General features: G+C 42.0%; 1 protein-coding gene across 1 annotated transcript in view; it reads left to right on the forward strand.

Moving 5' to 3' along the window:
* LOC308228077 (1-phosphatidylinositol 4,5-bisphosphate phosphodiesterase eta-2-like) overlaps positions 1-16865 on the forward strand; it is a gene marked incomplete at its 3' end in the record, with an annotated part of 31117 nt that extends 14252 nt beyond the window's left edge. The window contains exons 10-19 of the mRNA XM_080631182.1: positions 129-229; positions 1035-1132; positions 1473-1655; positions 2105-2212; positions 2395-2519; positions 3364-3448; positions 3946-4092; positions 4999-5078; positions 10544-10883; positions 15139-16865. Of these exons, the coding sequence (XP_080487308.1) occupies positions 129-229; positions 1035-1132; positions 1473-1655; positions 2105-2212; positions 2395-2519; positions 3364-3448; positions 3946-4092; positions 4999-5078; positions 10544-10883; positions 15139-16865 (2994 nt within the window). The remainder of the gene's footprint in view (positions 1-128; positions 230-1034; positions 1133-1472; positions 1656-2104; positions 2213-2394; positions 2520-3363; positions 3449-3945; positions 4093-4998; positions 5079-10543; positions 10884-15138) is intronic.
* Between the last annotated feature and the right edge of the window lie 3016 nt (positions 16866-19881).

Consider the following 19881-nt stretch of genomic DNA (forward strand, 5'->3'; position numbering starts at 1 on the left):
GTCCGGGGAGGCTTGCTATCAGACTGTTCACTGAATAGAGAGGCTGGATAACTGCCTCTGGTTATAACTCTGCATAGCAGATTCTTCAGACAGTTATGACATGATGGTTTTATTTCCTTGTGGCACAGAAAAAAGGAAGCAAATTGAAAAAGGCAGCAAGTCTGGAAGAGGGGGAAGATGATTTGGATTCTCAAGGAACTGTAGCCAGGAGCTCTGTACATTACAGCAGGTTTGTTAACAAGTGATTTGACAATTTTGCGTCTAAAGAAGATAACTACATAATTGTACCCACTAAATAGATATCGTGCCTAGAAGCCAGCTTGCTGAAGGCTGAAGGCACATGAAGGGAATCTGGTATAAAGATGGCTGCCACTAGATCATCAGTATGATCTCCTGATGCCATTCAGACTAATTAACAAAGTACACTGGACCTTGTATATGTTTTGAGCTCTTACCATCTCATCCAGTTGACATACATGCCACTTGACTGGTGGCCCAGTGCATCCATTAAGATGATTTGGATTTGCAGAGTATCTGGTCCCCACCTGAAGTTTTTAGTTGTTTTAGAATTTGCTAAATGAAGTTGCACCAACATTCAGGTGATTATTTTGATTTTTCTTTTGAAATTGCCTCTTCAAAACCCTGACATCAAAGATCCTTTGCAGAATGATTGCTTAAGCTTTAGGCTTTAAAAGTATGAAATTAGATCAAGCAGTTCTCTAGGATACTTTGGAGTTTTCTTTGGGAGGCTAGTAGATATGCTGTTAGTGAAGACCTGAAGCAAATGAGGAGCAGAGCATGAGATTCATATTGTTTCTTTGGGATTTAAAAAGTTTCTTTGCTAGCACTTGACAAGTAAATGTATACGTGAATAGCTATTCCACCCTTTGGTCAAAGCAACTGAGAGTAATCCCCATCAGATTTCGGTAGTGTCTCCCACCTTCTTGTATGTCTTTATGCTGACTGATTTTTAAGTAGGAAAGATAAAATTTACTCCTTAATTAATGGGAAATGAATTTGTTTTATCTTTCTAGGATAAACCGACAGAAGAAAACAATGAAGTTGTCCAGGGCACTCTCTGACCTGGTGAAATACACAAAGTCTGTTGGCATCCACGATGTTGAAACTGAAAGTAGGTTGAACTGAAAGTCTGCTGAAAATAATTGTTATACAAAGAAAAGGAAAGGTTTCTGTTCCTACCTCTCTTCTTATGTCCCAAAAACCTTGGATCATTTTTCAAAACTTTTTAATGAAATTCAGGTCATTCCAGGTCATTCATTGTATCCAGCTTCGTTCCCAGCCATAACTCCTCCAATAAGAACAGTGATTTTGCTGTACTATTAGAAAAGTGTAGTTCCTTCTGGGTGGGTTCTATTCAAATGATGCTTGATACTTATAAGGAACTGGTGCTCTGTAGGCTTGAATGCTTTATCTAAATAATAAGGAGATTACTTCTAATCTCTTCTTTGTAGTCTCTTCCAGCTGGCAGGTTTCATCTTTCAGTGAAACAAAAGCCCACCAGATACTGCAGCAAAAGCCAGCACAGTATCTGCATTTCAACCAGCATCAGTTGTCCCGCATCTATCCATCTTCCTACCGTGTGGACTCTAGTAACTACAACCCCCAGCCATTCTGGAATGCTGGCTGCCAACTTGGTGAGCAGAAAGGAAACCTGTTTATTTTTGTTATATTTTGGGAGGGATGTTTTAGTTGGAGCTCTGGAATCACCCCTTAGAACACTGAGTTCTCTGCTCATCCAACTTTACTGATAATTGAGTTCTCCTCGTTACTGTCTATGTTATTACCTAGACAGATAACCTCAAACATGTGTCTTGCATGCAGGTAGTTGTCTGATAAATGGAAATAAATGAACTTCTGAAATGCAAGAGGACTTCAGAGTTCAGGCTCTTTCGGAGAGCCGCTCTCCCTGAAGCTATGGTATATAGAAGAATTCTTTTTCATAAAATACTTGAGGTTTTGCATCCAAGAAGTCAAACGTGGAAGTGTGTCTAGGTGTCCTTCCTTTAACTTGGTTCTACAAAACAGAACGTTGTTGTACTCAGTAAGTAATATCACCAGGTTTTGTGTTGTTTTTTTTAACTAGTTGCACTAAACTACCAGTCAGAGGGGAGAATGCTGCAACTGAACCGGGCCAAATTTAGTGCCAATGGGAATTGTGGCTATGTCCTCAAACCAAGCTGCATGTGTCAAGGTAAGAAAAATGAGCAAAATGAGTGGATCACTTATTGCATGAGAAGAGTGGGTATGGATCCTTACTACAGTTTGTTTAAAAATGCATTTCTGATGCTCAAAGCAAACAGACCAGAAGGTATCTACAGCTGAAGACATGCCCCAGATTGCACTTCTTTCACATTATGTGACTTCTCCTTACAGGTGTGTTTAATCCAAATTCTGAAGACCCGCTGCCTGGTCAATTGAAGAAACAGCTAGTTCTAAGAATTATCAGTGGTCAACAACTCCCTAAACCACGTGATTCTATGTTGGGAGACAGAGGAGAGGTATGGCACAATCCGTGATTGTTCTTGCATGTTGGAGAAGGTTTATTTCCATATTGGCTGGGCTAAGGATGAGGATTTAACTTCCTGCAGTTAATCTGTCAGGAGACATAGTGTATGACTAAATCAGGTCATTAATATCCTGGACCTTTAGGTGATTTTCTTCACTTCTAAGCATCACATGATGTGATGCTTTTCCTCCAGTTGTCAATACAGTGCCTCCAGCAGGAGCAAAAAGGGGCCACTAAGCTCATCATAGTGAGCTTCTACTCACCATGGCATTCTAAATTTCCTCCTTCCTCCAGAACACCGTTGCCAACAGAGCCAGATGTGGTACCCTGTGGCAACTTTTTAGAGGCTTTCTTCTTCATTTCTTGTGCTGTTTGTTGGTGTCATGATGTCACCCACATGACTTTATTGAAGAATATTCTTTAATGAATGCTAGGATGAAGTTGCACCAGAATTAAAATTCCCTTTTAGCCTTTTGCAACTAGAATCAAACCTCTCAAGCAAGTTCTTACAAGCCTGATTCTTATATGAATGTTGCAATCATCTTCTAGTTACTCTTTCTGTACAGAAAGAACAGAGAAATGATCCATAGAATAGAACAGAAAAATGATCACAAATGCATACAATGTGACAATTCCAAATTATGCTTTACATGATTTAGCCATAGATCATCATATCATAGATCATAGATCATCAGCATAATAATGCTTTACAGAAAGGCTCAGGACCAATAATTATTAAGACAATAACATACAATGCCCACACTATAAAAACCACTTGCTGGAATTTCAGCTTTGTCACTCTTTCTTTTCAGTATTTGCTACTTTCTGTTTTCCAGATCATTGATCCATTTGTGGAAGTAGAAGTCATAGGCTTACCTGTCGACTGCTTCAAAGAACAAACTAGAGTAGTTGATGATAATGGTAAGATTATGTGGGGCTTAGTTTTCTTATGGCTGAAACATCCTCCTTCTAGATGAAATTTGATGCCTATTATGACAAAGCACTGAAAAATTGATTTGAGCATTCTTGATGTTCATCAGACTTGGGTCTTGAATTGTTCTCCTGAGTTGGTATAATGTTGTGAAGGTCTTGGTGTGAAACAAGGCATTTGTCTGACTTCTCATTGTGTACGAGAAGGGTGTTTTGAGCTTGCTGTGGTCAAAAGCAAGCAGCTTGTCCAAACACCTGCTGAAAGCATGGCCAAATGTAAGTCAGATCCAACTCTGTTTCTTGCAGATTCTTGTGCTGTTGTGTCTCCTGCTGAAGTCAGTGGGAGTACTGGATTTTCCAAGAACAATGATCACAGTATTAGGAAAACCAGAATGGCGTTGCACTTTAGGCATTCCTTATGTAGGCAGTCCTGTTTCGGTTTGCATCTTGTGAAAGAAATATCTAAAAGCTGATTCCTTCATTCCAAGGTTTTAACCCCATGTGGGAGGAGACGTTGGTGTTCACAGTGCACATGCCAGAGATCGCACTGATTCGGTTCCTCGTGTGGGATCATGATCCAATTGGGCGTGATTTCATTGGACAGAGGACAATAGCTTTCAGCAGCATGATGCCAGGTAAGACTGAAGTGGTGAAATCCTCTTCTGTGATAACTGAAACTGCAAAATGCTGGGTTCATGTGTGCGCTGTGGGAATTTCTAGTTCGAACAAGAGACTGGGAATTTGGACCCTGAGTTCTCTCCCTTGGTTCAATCCTGACTTACATAATGCTCAAGAGTAAATCAACTCTATAGGACTAGGTTTACAAAAAATGGGTAAGATCGTTAAGCAGGATGGCTGAATCTTGTGCATTTGGAAGACTATCATAGAGAATCTTTACCACTGTTACCACATACTGCTTTTTCCCTCCATTTTCTGTACACGAGTGTTTGAGAGTCACTGGACCTTTGACTGGCCTTATTACAATCAGTAATATTTTAACATAGAACCACTAGTTACCCATTCTAATGATGGGATCCAGGTTATTAAAAGCCATTTTCTGCCAGTTTCCTAGTTCTGTTTTCAATTCAATCTTCTTTCACATTAAAGCTTCTTCTATGTATATTTTGCTTTTCTTTCAAAGTAAAGAAAATAGTTTCTGTTTAAGATTGAAAACAAACAGCCAAAAAATCAAACATCTCAAGGAAATGAACTTGGTTGAAATGTTTGCAGTATTAATGATAGACTGTAAGTCCCCAAGATAGTTTGTCACACACTGTAAGTCCCTGTAGTCCAGTTTAAGTCAGGATCTGACAGCAGCAATAATGGACACTGGAGAACACAGGACATGGCTTTTTCTAAACATACAGGGAGAAGAAGAGGTGGCAGTGAGGTTTGTGAGTGCTGTGGCTCCTGGGTAACTGAGTGTGGCTGGGTGATGCACAAGACTGGATGCTTATTGCATGGAGGAACTGGGAATAAAATGGTGCATTTCTTTTACTCTTTACAAAAGCAGAGTCTCTAGATCCTATCATCTGTTTCAGGTTACCGGCATGTGTACTTGGAGGGTATAGAAGAAGCATCCATCTTTGTTCATGTGGCAATTAATGACATCTGTGGTAAGGTGAGTGCCTTCAGTGGGATAGAATATGTACATAAGTGAACTGACAGGATTTTGTATCACAGTGGGGAAGCCCAGTGATTGAAGGTCCAAGCTAGTTTGTTCAACCAGAGTAAACTCCGTCTCTGTGATTATCAGGGTAGCCTGAGATCTTTCTGAATATACATGGAGATAAAGGCAAATCATAGGGGAAGCTGTAAAAAGAGATTTTTGCAGTGCATTTTGTGGGAGCCAGGGGGGAAGGTTATTTCATTGCAGCTTGCACACGTTTGTATGATGATTGTATCCAACACAATAAGTGCACCTTGCTGAACAAAGGGTTACACACCTGAACCCTGACTGCTTGTTGCATGGAAAGCTTATTCTGTAAAGGCTCTGCCTGCCTAGTGCTTTCACACTTCAATTAACTTCTCAAGGGTTAAACTATCTGGGTGCTGTATCTAAATTCACATGAATAACTCCAAGCTGAAAGTAAAGTCCTAACTTCAGACTTTTCCTAGGCCACCTGAGAATGAGCTAGCTTCTTTCCTCGCAGTGCACTAGATTTAGTTTCTTTCGTGGTATTAATTTCAATAAAATTCGGGAAGCTGAGTATCTCACAGTGCTGTGGCAGTTTGTATCCACGCCTAAGGACAGGCTGTTTTGTGGTACCACACTGCAATATCAGCATTCTGACAGCAGAGGGCAGCATTGAACAGGCCGGGAATCCCGAGTTCCTGTTCTAGTGCTGCTGTTCAAGTGAGAGGAATGAAAACAATTCTTTAAAAGGAAAGCAGCTTTTTAAACTGCTCGATTTTAATCCAGACTTTTGTGGGATGAAACAGAGATAAATACCGGGAAAGCCTCGGTTTGTATTTATGGGAAGAAGGGCTGTTTCAGGAAAGAATGTCTCCTTAGACATTTTAGCTCAGTTCCTGCTTTTTTTATTTGATGTCTAATGCCAAACCTTTAGGCAGGTGTAGCTTCATCTTGACAGGATAGGAGTCCTGCCTGGAACTCCCTGTGGTGGCACCATGGATCAGTTTGAGTTTAGCTCTGTTCAGTGAAGAGACATTAGGAGATTAAGGTGAAAGAGAGGTAGTTGGTGTTGGTATGAGCAGGACAATGCAGATGAGCAGTGTTTAATTCTGGGCTGTAGGGCCTGTCACAGGCACCCAGGTCATGGACAATGGTCATTTAGTCCCAGGCTTCAGGGAAAAGTGGTGCAGGCTGAACATTTCAATGCTAAGATCTTTCCTGACTGTATTTTGGGGTTGAAGGGAGCTGTATAGGATGTAAGTTGTGCCTGTTTTGATGTGGGTGGGGATGCCATTGTCTCAGGAGCCTTACAGACACTTGCTGAGTGCTTCCATCAGCACCCATTCAACCAGCTTTAAATTTTGTCATGAACTTCTTTGGAGTTCCTGTGAGACAGCTCAGCCTTGGGCATGAGGCCAGAGGGATGAAATTCGTCTGATCCGTGCCTGCATCCCTCACCTATGTTCTTTAATGAAAGCAGGCATCGATTTGCTGTATGCATCCATCAGGGAAGGTGGCTGCCCTGGCCAGCCCTACTCATCCTTTTGTCAATTCTTCCTTTCTGTTCTGTTCTTATTCAAAATTATGCAGAATAAGCAGATTTTCCTCCTTCTCCCTGTGTTGTGTGCATTCATGATCCTCCAGTTGTTTGCTACTTTCAGGTGATGTCCTTTGCACTGCTCTTGCAGTACTATTGTAAGGATAGCAAATGTTTCAGGATCCTTCATTGGAAGTCCAGTTCTTTAACTCAGTACCCACTGCAAATGGGATTTTTAACTGAAAGCTGAGCTGAGCCTGCCTGCCTTAATCACAGACTAGTAACTTCATCAGCTGCCAAGTCACTGCTCTCGATAGCAGGGTTTCATGAAGAGACAATGTTCACAGTCTGTGTGAATGTTTTAAGAGTTTTCACCTCAAATCTTCTTTGGCAACATTGCACAGCATTATCTCCCTTTAAATCCTTACTTTACCCAGCCTTTCATAAGCATTTGCTCTTATTGGCTGTTTCATGAGTAACTGCCTGGTGACAGTTATAATTTGCCATAGTGCAATGTCCATTTAAACTTTGGCAGCTATTTTGAGGACTTCAGATTTTCTTGGTAAGTGTTTATCCAACTGAAGGACCCCTGTGTCCATCCTTTGTGTCCTTATCCGCTGGCTTCAATCCTGATTTGCTTTTTTGATTGCTTTATTCCCTTTTCATGTTCTACGTCTATCAAACACCCCTTATTGCGTCTCATTATCACTGCAATCTCTTTGGATTTACTGGTGTTAAGATGCTGGTGCTGTGCACCGATGGGATTGAAGTACAAGGAATTGGAAGGAAAGCTTGTATGTGTGTTTGAATTAATCATTTTTAATAAAAACTACTGAAAATATGGAGCAAATATTACACAGCCCTTCCTCGGCTGGTGTCTCGGAATCATGCTCTGCTTTGGTTTCTTAGTTAACAGAGTTCTGTTGAAGCGAGGATTATTTCTCTGCTTCCCCTCTGTTAATTATGGGCAGAAAAATCATTATGGTTATCAGCCTGACTTTACCTTTTATAAACCCAGATATTCTAATCCAAGCATTAACCTTTAGGGGCTTTTTTCTATGTGTAGATATTGCACCTGCTCTGTAGCTTGATATTACTGAAGCAGAGTCTTGGATTTTTTTCACCTTAACTTGTATTTAACTGAAATCTCTCCTAGATTGCTTTGTTTACTAGAGGTGCTTTTCTTTGTCCCTGTCTCTCCTGTAGTTTATTCATGTATTGTAGAATGTGGTTTTCTAGACGTGCATATCTCTGAGATCCTCCCTCACTGTTGTTTTGCCTTTACTCTGTCTGTTTGTGATTGCAGTGGGCTTCTCTATGTCAAAAAGTCTACTTTTAGAAGCAGAGCGTTTTTAGACGCCTTGAAGGTACCCCCTCCTGCCTCAGGGAGGCGCAGTGACCACCACCACACACCTGCATGCCTCTGACTAGCTGCTTCATTAGCATCAGTGTTTCCTTAGTAATATTTTGAAGCTCCTCAACTCATGTAATGTGAATGGCGACATTTGACTTGGTCAGTTCTGTGGGGTCATTGATCAGAGAGCCCTCCATGAATGAAGCAGATCCAGGATACAAGCCCTTCCATACCCTCCTTTCCTATCATCTTTGAGGCTCTACCTCTACTGTTGTTTTTCTGGTGTCATTCAAACGACTCTTTCACGTGGAAGTGAACAGTAAGAGGCCAGGTTGGACGGGGCTTTGGGCAACCTGGTTTAGTGGAAGGTGTCCGTTCCACTAGGACCCAAACCAGTCTGTGATTCTATGATTAACAGTGAGCTGTTCGCTAAATTGTGGGAAAGCCTCTTGTGCTGTTTCCCAAGTCTGCTTTAAAGAATGCTGTAGTCCTGTCAAAGCTGGACTGGAGCTGAAAGCCCAAGTTCTGGATCTCCGTCAAAATGGCTCTCCTCTTTCTTTCTTTTTTTCCTTTTTTCCCCTTTTTTCAAATTTTTTTTTCCCCTGAGTTTATCAGATTTGAGTTTGGGTTCTTGAATCACTCCGCTGATTCAAGCAGTAGTAGCTAGCTTGACAAAGATGCACCAAGTAAGCTAGACTGATACCTGGAGCCCTGCACTGCTATCACCCATTCCATCAGTGCTTTCCTTTTGTTGGATATTACTGGGGGGGTGTATGACAATTTTTCTGGGTTTTGCAAATCCTTACGTTGTCTGTTTCTTAGAGCACTAAATCCATGTACTTGCCAACTTGTCTCCATTGGAGCAGAATGCTTTTTTCCTTTCACTCCTCAACAGCTGCACGAACTCAATTTGAAGTGAAATTCAAAATGATGCAGGCAGCCTGTTCATTAGTCTGGCTCTTGCAGAGCTTTATCAATATGTAAATTTCATTTTCTTTGCCTTGTATAGGAAAAATCAATCCCTACCTTCTTTATCTTATCCTGTATATACTTTTAAAGGCCACTTCAGGTCTCCTTAATCATCTTCTCCTTATACTGGGTCTTGGCATGTGGTAACTATTCTTCAGTCAGTTATAAAAATTGTGGCAGACAAATAAACCTTGATCCCATATGGACGATTGCACAGAACACTTAGGAATAAAAGCAGCTTTTAACCCAGGCTTAGTGTACAGCGCAGCTCCTATCTATCCATGAAGTGCTACAAAGCAAAGTCTGAAATGCATGAGCATGCACTTGAACAGTTTGAGGTGAAAGAGAGAGCACTGTAATTTAAATGAGACATTTCTGTGCTGTTGGCTGGCACTGCAGGAATGTGACCTCACATGGCATCACAGGATACAACTTGAACTGACAGCAAGTGCCAACAAGCACGGACACTGCTCACATTTTATCATGGGCTTCTTATCATGCATTTCAGTCACAGGCTTGTGTACTCTGGTTTTATTCATTCTTTGTGCTACAGCTGCTAAAGAGTCTGATCTAACTGGGACATCAAGAAAACAAATAGAAGAAAAATACCGTGTCTCTGCTTTAAGTGATTTATGTGTACGAGGCTCTTTGTACAGAGCACACCCAACATGGTCCTTATCAGGCATCAGCCTGTTGCTTTAAAAGTTGGCAAATACACCCGGAATGTTTACAGGAATGCTGAACCTCTCTGTTTCACTGACATGTAAATCAGCTGTATGATGGTGGGAGATTTATGATGGTGGATATATATGTTTGATGCTTAAATAATACTGAAGTTTACAAAGTACTGTATTATCACCCTGACTAACTTGGCTTGTTTATAGTGTGTTTCTTCAGTGATGCAAACATACCTGAGTGTCTTTGGATAAGTGTTGTATGGTAGGAACTTATCAAAATGCAATCACACAGGTGGAAATTGAAGTATTTGATGATCATTTGTCATGCAGGTAGTTCAACTGCTGTTCATAGGAGAGCTCAATTCAATTGAAGTGTAAATCTTTTTTTTTATGGAAAAAATTTGATATTCTTAGTCCACAGTTTATTTCCCAACAGTTCCTAAAGAATGTAAATCTTCATTTGAACATCCAATTTATTATTACCTGTTTTAAGTCAAGAATATTCTTTAGCTTAAGAGGTCACTATCAACTAAATTCTGTAACCACATCATGCTGCAGGACAAGTAAAATGATTTTAAAGTAACTTTTGAAAATTGCCATCATTTCTACAGTAAGAAAATGATGACAGATACAAAGATAAGCCTGATTGGAAAAGTTTCTTGTAAAAACATAGTTGAGCAAAGAAAGACACAATGTTTTGCAAAGCTGCTGTTACTGATTTATTTCATTTTTTATCTCTGTCCTGTTTCTGGTTCTCATTCAGTTCTCATGCTGATGGTAAGAATACAGCAGGAGACTCTGTACATGGGTGCATATGTGACCTGATCATTTGTACGTGAGTTCCTGTGGCCAAAGGAAGAGACTTGCTTTTTCCATTAAGGACATGTTGTTTTGTTTTGTTTTAATTTTCCAGGCCAAACAGGCTCTAGGTCTAAAAGGTCTGTTTCTCAGAAATCCAAAGCAGGCCTCTCTGGACAGTCATGCTGCTGGTCAGCTCCATCGCAAACATTCCTTTAGCAGCCACATCTTGAGGAGGACAGCCAGTGCGCCCACCAAGAGCCAGAAGAAGAACAAGAAGGGCTTTCCTGAAATTGCTTTTGACACAAAAGACAACAGCTCTGAAGGGGTCAGTGAAGACCATGAAGTGGATGCTGCCTCACAGCCTCGCTTTGAGCAAGAGCCAGAAAGTGCTCCTCTGACACCAGCTCCCCGAGATGGTGCCAGTGGGGAGGTACATGGCAAGGGGTTGAAAGGTAAGGCCCATGGTTCTCATAAAGCCAAAAGCCAAAGTTGTGCTCGAGGGGGTGCTGCTTTCAGTGAACCCATCCAGAGGTCTGACAGGGTCCGGCTTCAGGAGCACCAGAGCGAGAAGCAAAGTGTCTTTGCACGCTGTGCCATCAACAGCTCTGGTAGGATTGGAGTGGCCACCAATTGCATGAAATGCATGATTGGTTCCCAGGAAAGCCCAGATCTAGAATGCCAGTGGAGTGACCATCCTACCAGGCCTATTGCTAAAGGTACACTTCACCATGACCAGTATAGCAGTATAACTGGAGAAGAGAGGTTAGAGCTAAAAACCTGGGGTGTTAAACCTGTGAAAGCTCAGCCCAGGCGGCAAGCAGCGGAATTGCAGTCTTGCAGCAGCCCTGGAACTGGTGATGATCTAACAAGGAGCACCCAGTCTTTTGTGACCTCAGGGAAGAAAACTGTTGAATCTAAATGTCATGGAATAAAGGCTCATTCCCAGCAGCGGTGGCAGTGCCTATCAGGTGGCAAGTATGGAAGCACTGTCAACTTGGTTGCAGCCAGCAATGGCTCTATATCCTCCAACTCCAGCAGTCTAGAAAGCCTTGGAAGCCCAGAATTCCCCAAGCGTTGTTCTGAAACTTCTCGAAGGCAAGTGGGCACCCTACAGAGGGAAATGAATGCCTTGTTCGTTCAAAAGTTGGAGGAAATTCGAAGTAAATCCCCTATATTCTTTACTGGTAAGACCAGATTTGCTTCACCCTTCTCCACCGTAGATCACATCATTGTCTCAGCTTCTGCTTAGCAGCTTTACCTAGCAGCTCCTGTCTGTTGTTTTGTTACCAAGAGCTCTTTTTCTTTATTGTTGGCAATGACTGAAAAAAAGTCTGCATAAATGTTTGTATTTTATTTTGTTTCCTAGAGGTGTCTGGTCTAGATTAGTCCTTCCCATGCCTAGCTGAGCATCTGCAGTGGTGGAACTGTCAATGGCCCATCAATGCTTGGATTGCTTGTTTCGGATGTTTTGTTTCCTCGTGTGTTTTGGGTTTTTAGTGAACATGGTATGATACTAAATGAATTTTAAGATCCAAACCAGAGCATTAAGTAGAGATTGACCATTGGAAATCTGTATTAACAAACAATATTCATTATCAGTATTTGTGTTTCACTGAGGGATAACCACACCAGAAATGATGCACTCTGCTCACAGTAACACTAGTTCCTTCCTCAAAGAACTGCAAACTTACTGCCATCAGTTCAGGGATTCCTGGATGGAATTCTCTTCTCTGGGTTATTCTGGAGATCACATTTAATGAACACAGCAGACCATTCTGGTCCTAAGTGTCTAAATCCCCATTTATAGATGTGCTTAATGTTATGTATGTGATTTGACTGTGACCTGAGGGCACAGTTGCACCATATAAAGGAGTGAGGTATGTGATGTGATGTTGCTTGACATCAGCCAAGCTAAGTGAACTGTTGGCATTTCTAGGTTGCAAAGTAAAATGTGTCAGTTTAAAGGACAGCTGCTTAAGCTACAGCATTTTATAGCTGTGCCCATCCAGAAATATGCACATGGTCCCTGGGATTGCGCGGCTGGGTCTGTACTCAGGAACTGGATGTTTGGAGGGATGGAGAATAGAAACAGAGGTGATCAAGGTTTACATTTTAATAAGGAAACTGGCACTTTTTTTCCCCTCCTGATCTGTCAAAGAGGGGAGGTAGGGAAGAGATTTTGGCAAGATTTTCTATTTCATACAATTATGAAGAGGAAGTAAAGAAACACAGCTTTTGCCTCTGACTACAGAGCGTCTCTTCCAGTCTCTCCCCCTTAATTGTCCAAGGAATTTGGACAAGGTTATATTTTTGGGAACATTAAGGGTCTTTGGTGCTTCTTGGGATGTAATCCCTTTTTTAGTAACAGATTCTGGCTTCTTCAAGAGCCACATACAGGAACGTAAAATGTCCCATTTGTTTGATCAGTTAAATCTGGTTCAGTGCCTACAATTTTTCTATTTCTCTTTCTTAATTCTACTTTTTATGTATTTTTTCCAGTATCTGCTTTGAGGCTTTTAGGAAACTCCCAGGGCAATGGGAGCAGAGGGGAGAAGTTTGCCCATTCCCATGCCTTGAAATGAATCCAAAGAAGCAAAACTCTTTCTATGCCTAGATTATTGATATTAGGTTTTTCATGAGCTCTGAGTAGTGTGCTGTATGAAACCATTTCCCATTACCAGTGCCAGCTCCCCTGCCAGCCCCCCAAGTCACTAAATAAATACTATGATATGCTTGAAATTTGATTAAATCCATCTGACTTCCCAAGCATGGAATTAGCAAACCTTTAAAATGGTGAAACAGTTACTTGGAGTGGCTGCTGCTGATCCGGTAACAAACACTGTGCTTGCACAGTGTGCTCTCCCCATCCGCCCTCCGTTTAGTGCCTTGTGCCAAGAAACCAGGGAAACCAGTAACATCAGCCTAATATGGGTGCATTTCATAATTAACAGTCTGTTGGTGGAAAGTGCCACTGGGATAAGACAGGAAACTATAGTCTCTCATTGTCCCCTTTGTGGCAGCAGCATTGCGGTTCCCATAATTGTCCCATAATCTATGCTGATGGCCCAAGATTTTCCCCATGCTGATGGATGAAGAGCAGAGCTCGTTGGTCTGATCAGCTCCAAACTCTTCCCAATACTCCTCCAGATCCTGACAAGTTCTGTCGTGTTGTGAATGGTGGGGTTTGCTTATGGGGACACGTGCTGCCTTCCCTTTGAACGCTCCCAGCTGATCTCACATGGGCCATTGAGCAGCTTTCTCCATCATTAAGCGTCCTGTCACTGTGCTGGAGTGGGAATACTGGTGTTGAAGGGAAAGGCCCAATATTTTCTTGGAATTTTTTGGTAATGCAGGTGATCTTTTCCCTTAGCATTAGGAAAGGGCTTTGGAGAAGAGGAGGCTGGATTTCATTCTCCAGCCCAGCGAAGTGCATTTCTTGAACAATAACAAAAATTGCTCTTTATTTTTCTATCACTAAAAAATGGATTTAAAATCCATCCATTTATGGATCCCACTGAGTGCTCTGGTTGGTCAGAAATTCTTAGGATCCTACAAGAATGCATGAATATTTCTGTCTGTTTCCCTTCCCTCCCTTAGCACTAATTTAACCTGTTACCTGCACCTGCCTTCCCTACATTAACTGGATTTTTCCTCTGTTCTGTCCTATTATTCCACGTGCACACTCTCTCTTTCTAGTTAAGAACTGAAAGGACAAGCAAGCCAAAGGTAACTGTCTCCTGACTGTCACTGATTCAAGCACCTTGTTGCCTGTAGTCCCAGTTTTTGTTTGTTTCCTGACATATTATTATCTGCTCCTATGTTCTTAAGGTTGTTGTCTGGCTCAGTGGTGCTTTGCTAGTTCCCAAGTGCATGTTTGCATTGTGGTTTGGAGATGTGGGAAATAGTCTGTTGGGCGTGATTGCTTTGGCTCCTGGGATACAGGTTATAAACACTGCAGGCAGATGGAGAGTTCTCTTCAGGTAGTTGGTGGCCATAGGGATCCTATGGATTCTGCTGTCACCTGGTGCTCGTGAGCCACGTGTCTGTGCAAAAGAAATTACAAACTTCAATAGGAAAGCCAAGTTACCCTGTTTAAAGTTTAGTTTTGGTTTCAAAAGGCACACTGACTATGCTCTGTTGTATGTGTATAGCTTGTGCTGTTTGTCATCTGCTCCGGAAATCCAGCGCTGCTTCTCTTCCAGGTAGTTGATCCCTGGGATTATGTCTGTTGTTTGGGCAGTGATGTTCTGATTATTGTACATAGTCTGCTGATGCTCTGATACATTGACACGTTTGAATGCTGGAAGGAAGGAAAAGAGCAATTCAAGTGGTGCTGGGAGGTGGAGGAAGAAAAGTTATTTTATGAGAAGGGGCACAAAGGACACAAAGAAATGGATGGGTAGTTTGAATACGATAATCAGAAAAGCAGTGTGGTGCTACCATGCATGGACTGAGATTTTCTGAAAGCAACGGGGCTTTTGGGGAGGTCAAACTGAATGGGCAGAAGATTTTGCTGCCTTTAGCCAGATGATTGAAATCATACGTTATTATAAAAATCATTATTAATATCTGCAGCTACTACCTGAAAACAAAATAACACAAGAAGAACGAATCTTCATCTGAAGCACCATTTGTAATAGGTATTAACTCATGTCTCTGTTTTTCTTGTTTCTTTCTTTTTTCTGTCTCTTCATGTCTCCCAAGTAGATGTCTGCCATTTCTCGATACAGAGGTCAGTCACTTCTTTATGCAGCCTAGAAACTATCACTGAGGAGCCTGTTATTGCCAGTGAAAACCATCACACCAGCTTTTTCTTCCCTTTGCCCGTTGCTCCTTACAGTGATTCTGAAGAAGCATCTGTGTCTGATCATTCCACTGAATCTCGATCAGAAGCAAGCAGCACATCCAACCAGCCTCAAGAATCTCTACTCACTAGAGAGCAAAGAACAAATCTGGCTGCAGAAGACCAAGTGCAGGTAGTCACAAGAGCAGCTGACACAAGTTTAGTAGTTCAAGAGGATGAGAGGACAAGCATGGCAGGATGTCTCAAAGAAGAGAATGGTTGGACACAGGCATGCATTAAAGCTGAAGACCAGTATGGACTGGCAGTACACCATCAGAAAGCCTGGCTGGTGCTGGCAGCAGGTAAGACTGATGGACAGCCTGCTGAGAACTGCCAGAACCAAAATGGCCAACCAGGCATGAGAAGCACCATTGAATCCAAAGGGCAAACACTTGGTGCAGCAGCTGTTGTACGGCAGGAAAACAATGTGATTCACAGCACGCAGACAACTTTGCCTCCAGACACACTCCAGAAAGCCCAGGCTGCACAGGCTCTAACTGTTTCTCAGACAGGCTCTTACATGTTAGCGCGAAGGTCAAAGAGTGAAGGCCTGAAGATGTCAGACTCCTCAGCCTTAATAAAAATTCCAAGTAGCCTGTCTCCAGCAGCAGAGGTATACTTCGATGCCACTGTTAATGACCGGATCTGGAGCAAGCTAGATTGCAGCAATCATCGTGACAGCATGTCTTCCTCTTCCAGCATGTCCTCCAATGACACTGTGATAGATCTCTCTCTCCCCAATCTAGCTCGCAAAAGCCTCCCAGATCTTGGCATCCATCATGAGAATTTTGAGCCCCTTGCCATAAGGAAGGGTATGCGTCCACGATCAGCCACAGTCTCCAGTAACGAGATGCCAATGGTGAGCAAGAGCAAGTCCAACCCTAACCTGAGGTCCGACCAGCTGCCAGCAGATGAACTGTGCCCCCGTCCTCTTGCCAGAGGTCCTCAAGATGCATTCTCATCCATCCCTAGAAGGCATACCTGGAGCAGGCTCTACATAGAAAGTCTCAGACAGTCTTCTAACAAATCCAAAGTACATGACATGATCGGGAATAACCAGGCAAAGTCCAAAAGTCTTGGAGACCTTACCTCTGATGATATTGTGTGCACTTTTGAAAGCAAATACCGTAGCATCAGCAGGAGCTTTGTCACTCGGTCGATGCGGGAGCAGCGTCGCTCTTCAGGCCTGAGATCCTCAGTCAAATCCCAGGATGAACTGACAGAGCAGCTGAAGAAGCTGACAGCCTTTCAGCAGGAAAATGATATCACTTCCCCTATCAGCCTTGACCCAAGTGAATCTGAGGAGGAAGGGGAGAGCGTGGGGCTCCTGCGCCGCTCGTCGTCACGCAGCCAGAGCCGGGTGAGGTACATCGCCAACAGGGCTAAACAGGCCCAGGAGAGGCAGCGACTGCAGAGCCTGGGCCAGCTCGGTGCCAGCCCCATTGAAGAGAGAGGGAATCCCGAGGGAGCCTGCAGCGTTGCAAAAGCAGTTTGTACGGATACAGCTTCTCCTGCCATGTTTACATCCCAGCCCAAGAACCAAACTGATTATAACACTGACACAGAAGTCTTCTTTATGCTGAAACTGTAGTTCTGGGGAGCACTGAAGAAGGTGATGTTTACATTCCTAGCAAGCAAACCTCAGTGACCTGAGAGGCACAAAACACCCTCATCTGGCTTAGCGCTTCCTGCCCTGCCCTTCAGTGTAAGGGGCCTTAATATTATGACTCCAAAAGAACAGATGAGTGTTGAATTTGTCAGCTTGTAGAAATAGAACCTAATGACCTGACCTCCTTTTTTCTAAATACACTTTCCTAGCCTCAAATTTGGCCTCCGTTGTGTGTAACCACTTCTTGCATTTGCAATTTGCTCCATTCAAATCTCATGTTCTTTACAAATTTCAGTAACTGCTTCTTAAAATACCTAAAGCTGATGTTTAATGGGTAAATGTGATGCTAATGACAGCTAAAGGTTAATTTTTTGGATCCACAAAAAGAGGCTGGGTTGCAAGTCATGCTCCCAGCCCTGGTTTATTTTTTGAGGCCTCTGAGGGTGTCTTCTCTGGGAAATATTCCAAGTTGCAGTGAAATTGTTTCATGAATTAGTAATGTGGTAGATAAAGTCCATCTTCCATCGTGGACCTGTTTATTGCAGATTATCTCACTCTGAAGAGCTCTTGCTCTGTTCCAAAGCAATGCTTTTTTAAACCAAGCTTGTTTATATATATATAAATATATATACACACATCTGTGTGTATGCAAATTGATGTCTGCGCATAGCTGTGCACATGCACACACTTTAACTGAACTGTGACTGTTCCTTGTCTCAAAGCATCATCTGTGGGAATGAGACAGGAAAGAAAAGGGAATTACTGAAAATAGACTGAATTCTGACTTTGATTCAGAAATGGCTCAAAAGCAGGCTGGTCTTTGCTTGGAAACAGACCATCCCTTCCTCCCGGTACTTTAACAATGCTGCTGTACATAGCACTTTTTGGATGAATTTTACTATTTCTGTATTGCACTGCCATGCAAAATTTTCAAGGATATGTTTTAAAAAGAGCTATTTAATTTTTTGTAGATGAACATGTTCAGAATGAAAACCAACCGAAACACGACAATAATTTTTCCTCCCCAGTTTTTTTATGTTTTATTTTTAGGGATGTCATCATTGTCTTCCTGTCTGTCCCCCCCAGTTATTATGTTGTTTATTATAGATGCACATTTTACCAGTGATGGAGAAGAATGTTTACTGAGATGTGTTTTAAAGAGAAGCAGAGATTTAATTTTATTTCAGGCTGCATAGGGGCTGCATTGTTGAGAGGATATTTTGCTTTTTGTTTTTACTGATTCCTTTGTGTATATTGCAAAATCTAAAGATCTGTTTGTAAAACCACCTTACACTACTAAAATAAACATATTTAACCCTCCAGCTGTGACTCTTTAGCTGTAACGTAACACTTGTTCTATGCTCTCTAGGAGTCTGTGCTATGCAAACATGGTGAATCCCATCTGCCTTGTTTTATCTTCAGTGGGTAACATTTAATTTTACTCTTCATTCCGTTTCAGATCCAGCTCAAGTTTTCTCAGGTCCACCAAATCATGTGCAAGTACTGGTAGAGACTGGCATTCTGTTGTGCTGTGATGCACAGCACATGGGTTGTCTCAACGTGATGTCTTGCTTGGCACCCAATGATGCCTGTGTATATGAACATTCTAAGGGAGCTCATGTAATTAGTAGCCAAACAGACACAATCCAAGGACCTAAGCTGTTCTGTTACACCTCTCCAAGGAACATAGTCAGCCCTTTTCCATCACTGAGGTTGTTTGAAGTCTGGCTGACAATATTGCAGCAAAACTTTGCTCTTCACCTGTCTCATTTGAAAATCTCTTGTCTTCCAGTCCCCACAGATTGCACGGTAGGAGTGTGTTATTTCATGCTCACTCCTGGAAGGTCCTCAGCTTACTTGTGGCTTTCAGGGCTAGAAAGTTCTTGGTTCCTAATTTTAGTATCATTTGGCCACAAGCAGTTAACCTCTGAGGTATCAAACTGTAAGGCTACCTATAGGTAATGATATCATCATGGCATGGGCTGTGAGGGGTTAAATTCTCCAATTAAATCTTTTTAAATTGTCTTCATTATGTTTGGTCTAAAAATATTCTCTCAGTTTTCCATCCTGGCTCAGATCTTCATTGTCTGACTTCATAATTTGGATGAGAAGCCCTTGAGGTTTGCGCAGCAGAGCCCTGAAGTAACCCTACAAAATCATTTCTGAAGGAAAAAAGGTAAATCTGCCAAGATTAGTCTCACATTGTGTCTCAACACAAAGCAGATGTCATTAGCATTCTCTGGATGAAAAGTCATTCTGTAATACTTTGGTTTTGGGCTGAAAAGCTGCAGGGAGTTGCTGCTTTTTTATATTTAAAGCAGGAAAGCACCCAAAACTTCATAACTTCAGAAAGTTAATGCTTAAAAGGCCTATTTATATCTTTTCAAAGACCAAGTTTAACAATCAGATTATCTTTGATTGATACTTGTTAAATTAACGCACCTCCCAGAAGGCAGTGCCTTGTAGCACTTCCAAACATTTATCTTTGTTCAAGGTTTTAAAAAGCAGTGTCTGGATTTAACTTGGTGGGGTACAGTTGAATTTTGCCCTCCTGCTTCTAAACTAAGAGTAGCCACCTTTATAGCTCGTTTTGTTACACTACACATGACCGTTAATGATGTGTCCGTTTATTCCTAGGAACGGAATTCATTTAGTGGTACCCACACTGTTGTGCAGTCACCTTCAAACTACCAAAGACAGTATCTGGAGATGAACCTGTGAGTAGGCCAGAGCCTCCGAGAGGAATCCAAGGTGAAGAGTTCTTTCTGGATTCCTTTTCTGTTTTGTCCTACAGGGAGGAGGTAATTATCATTTGTAATGGATTGTAGCATCTTGCCATAACTTATATTGCAAGAATGATTTACATCATCTGGGGTCTGAAGTGCACTAAAAGCGATCTAAGGACTCCCCTTAATTGCAGTGAGCTATGAGGCAAGCCTTTGAACTCTGTTAGGGGCCAGCTTCACCAGCTGCAGCCTTTTGAATTGAAGTGTAAGCA

This window comes from Psittacula echo, assembly GCF_963264785.1.
Source record: "Psittacula echo genome assembly, chromosome: 17".
Lineage (NCBI taxonomy): Eukaryota > Metazoa > Chordata > Aves > Psittaciformes > Psittacidae > Psittacula > Psittacula echo.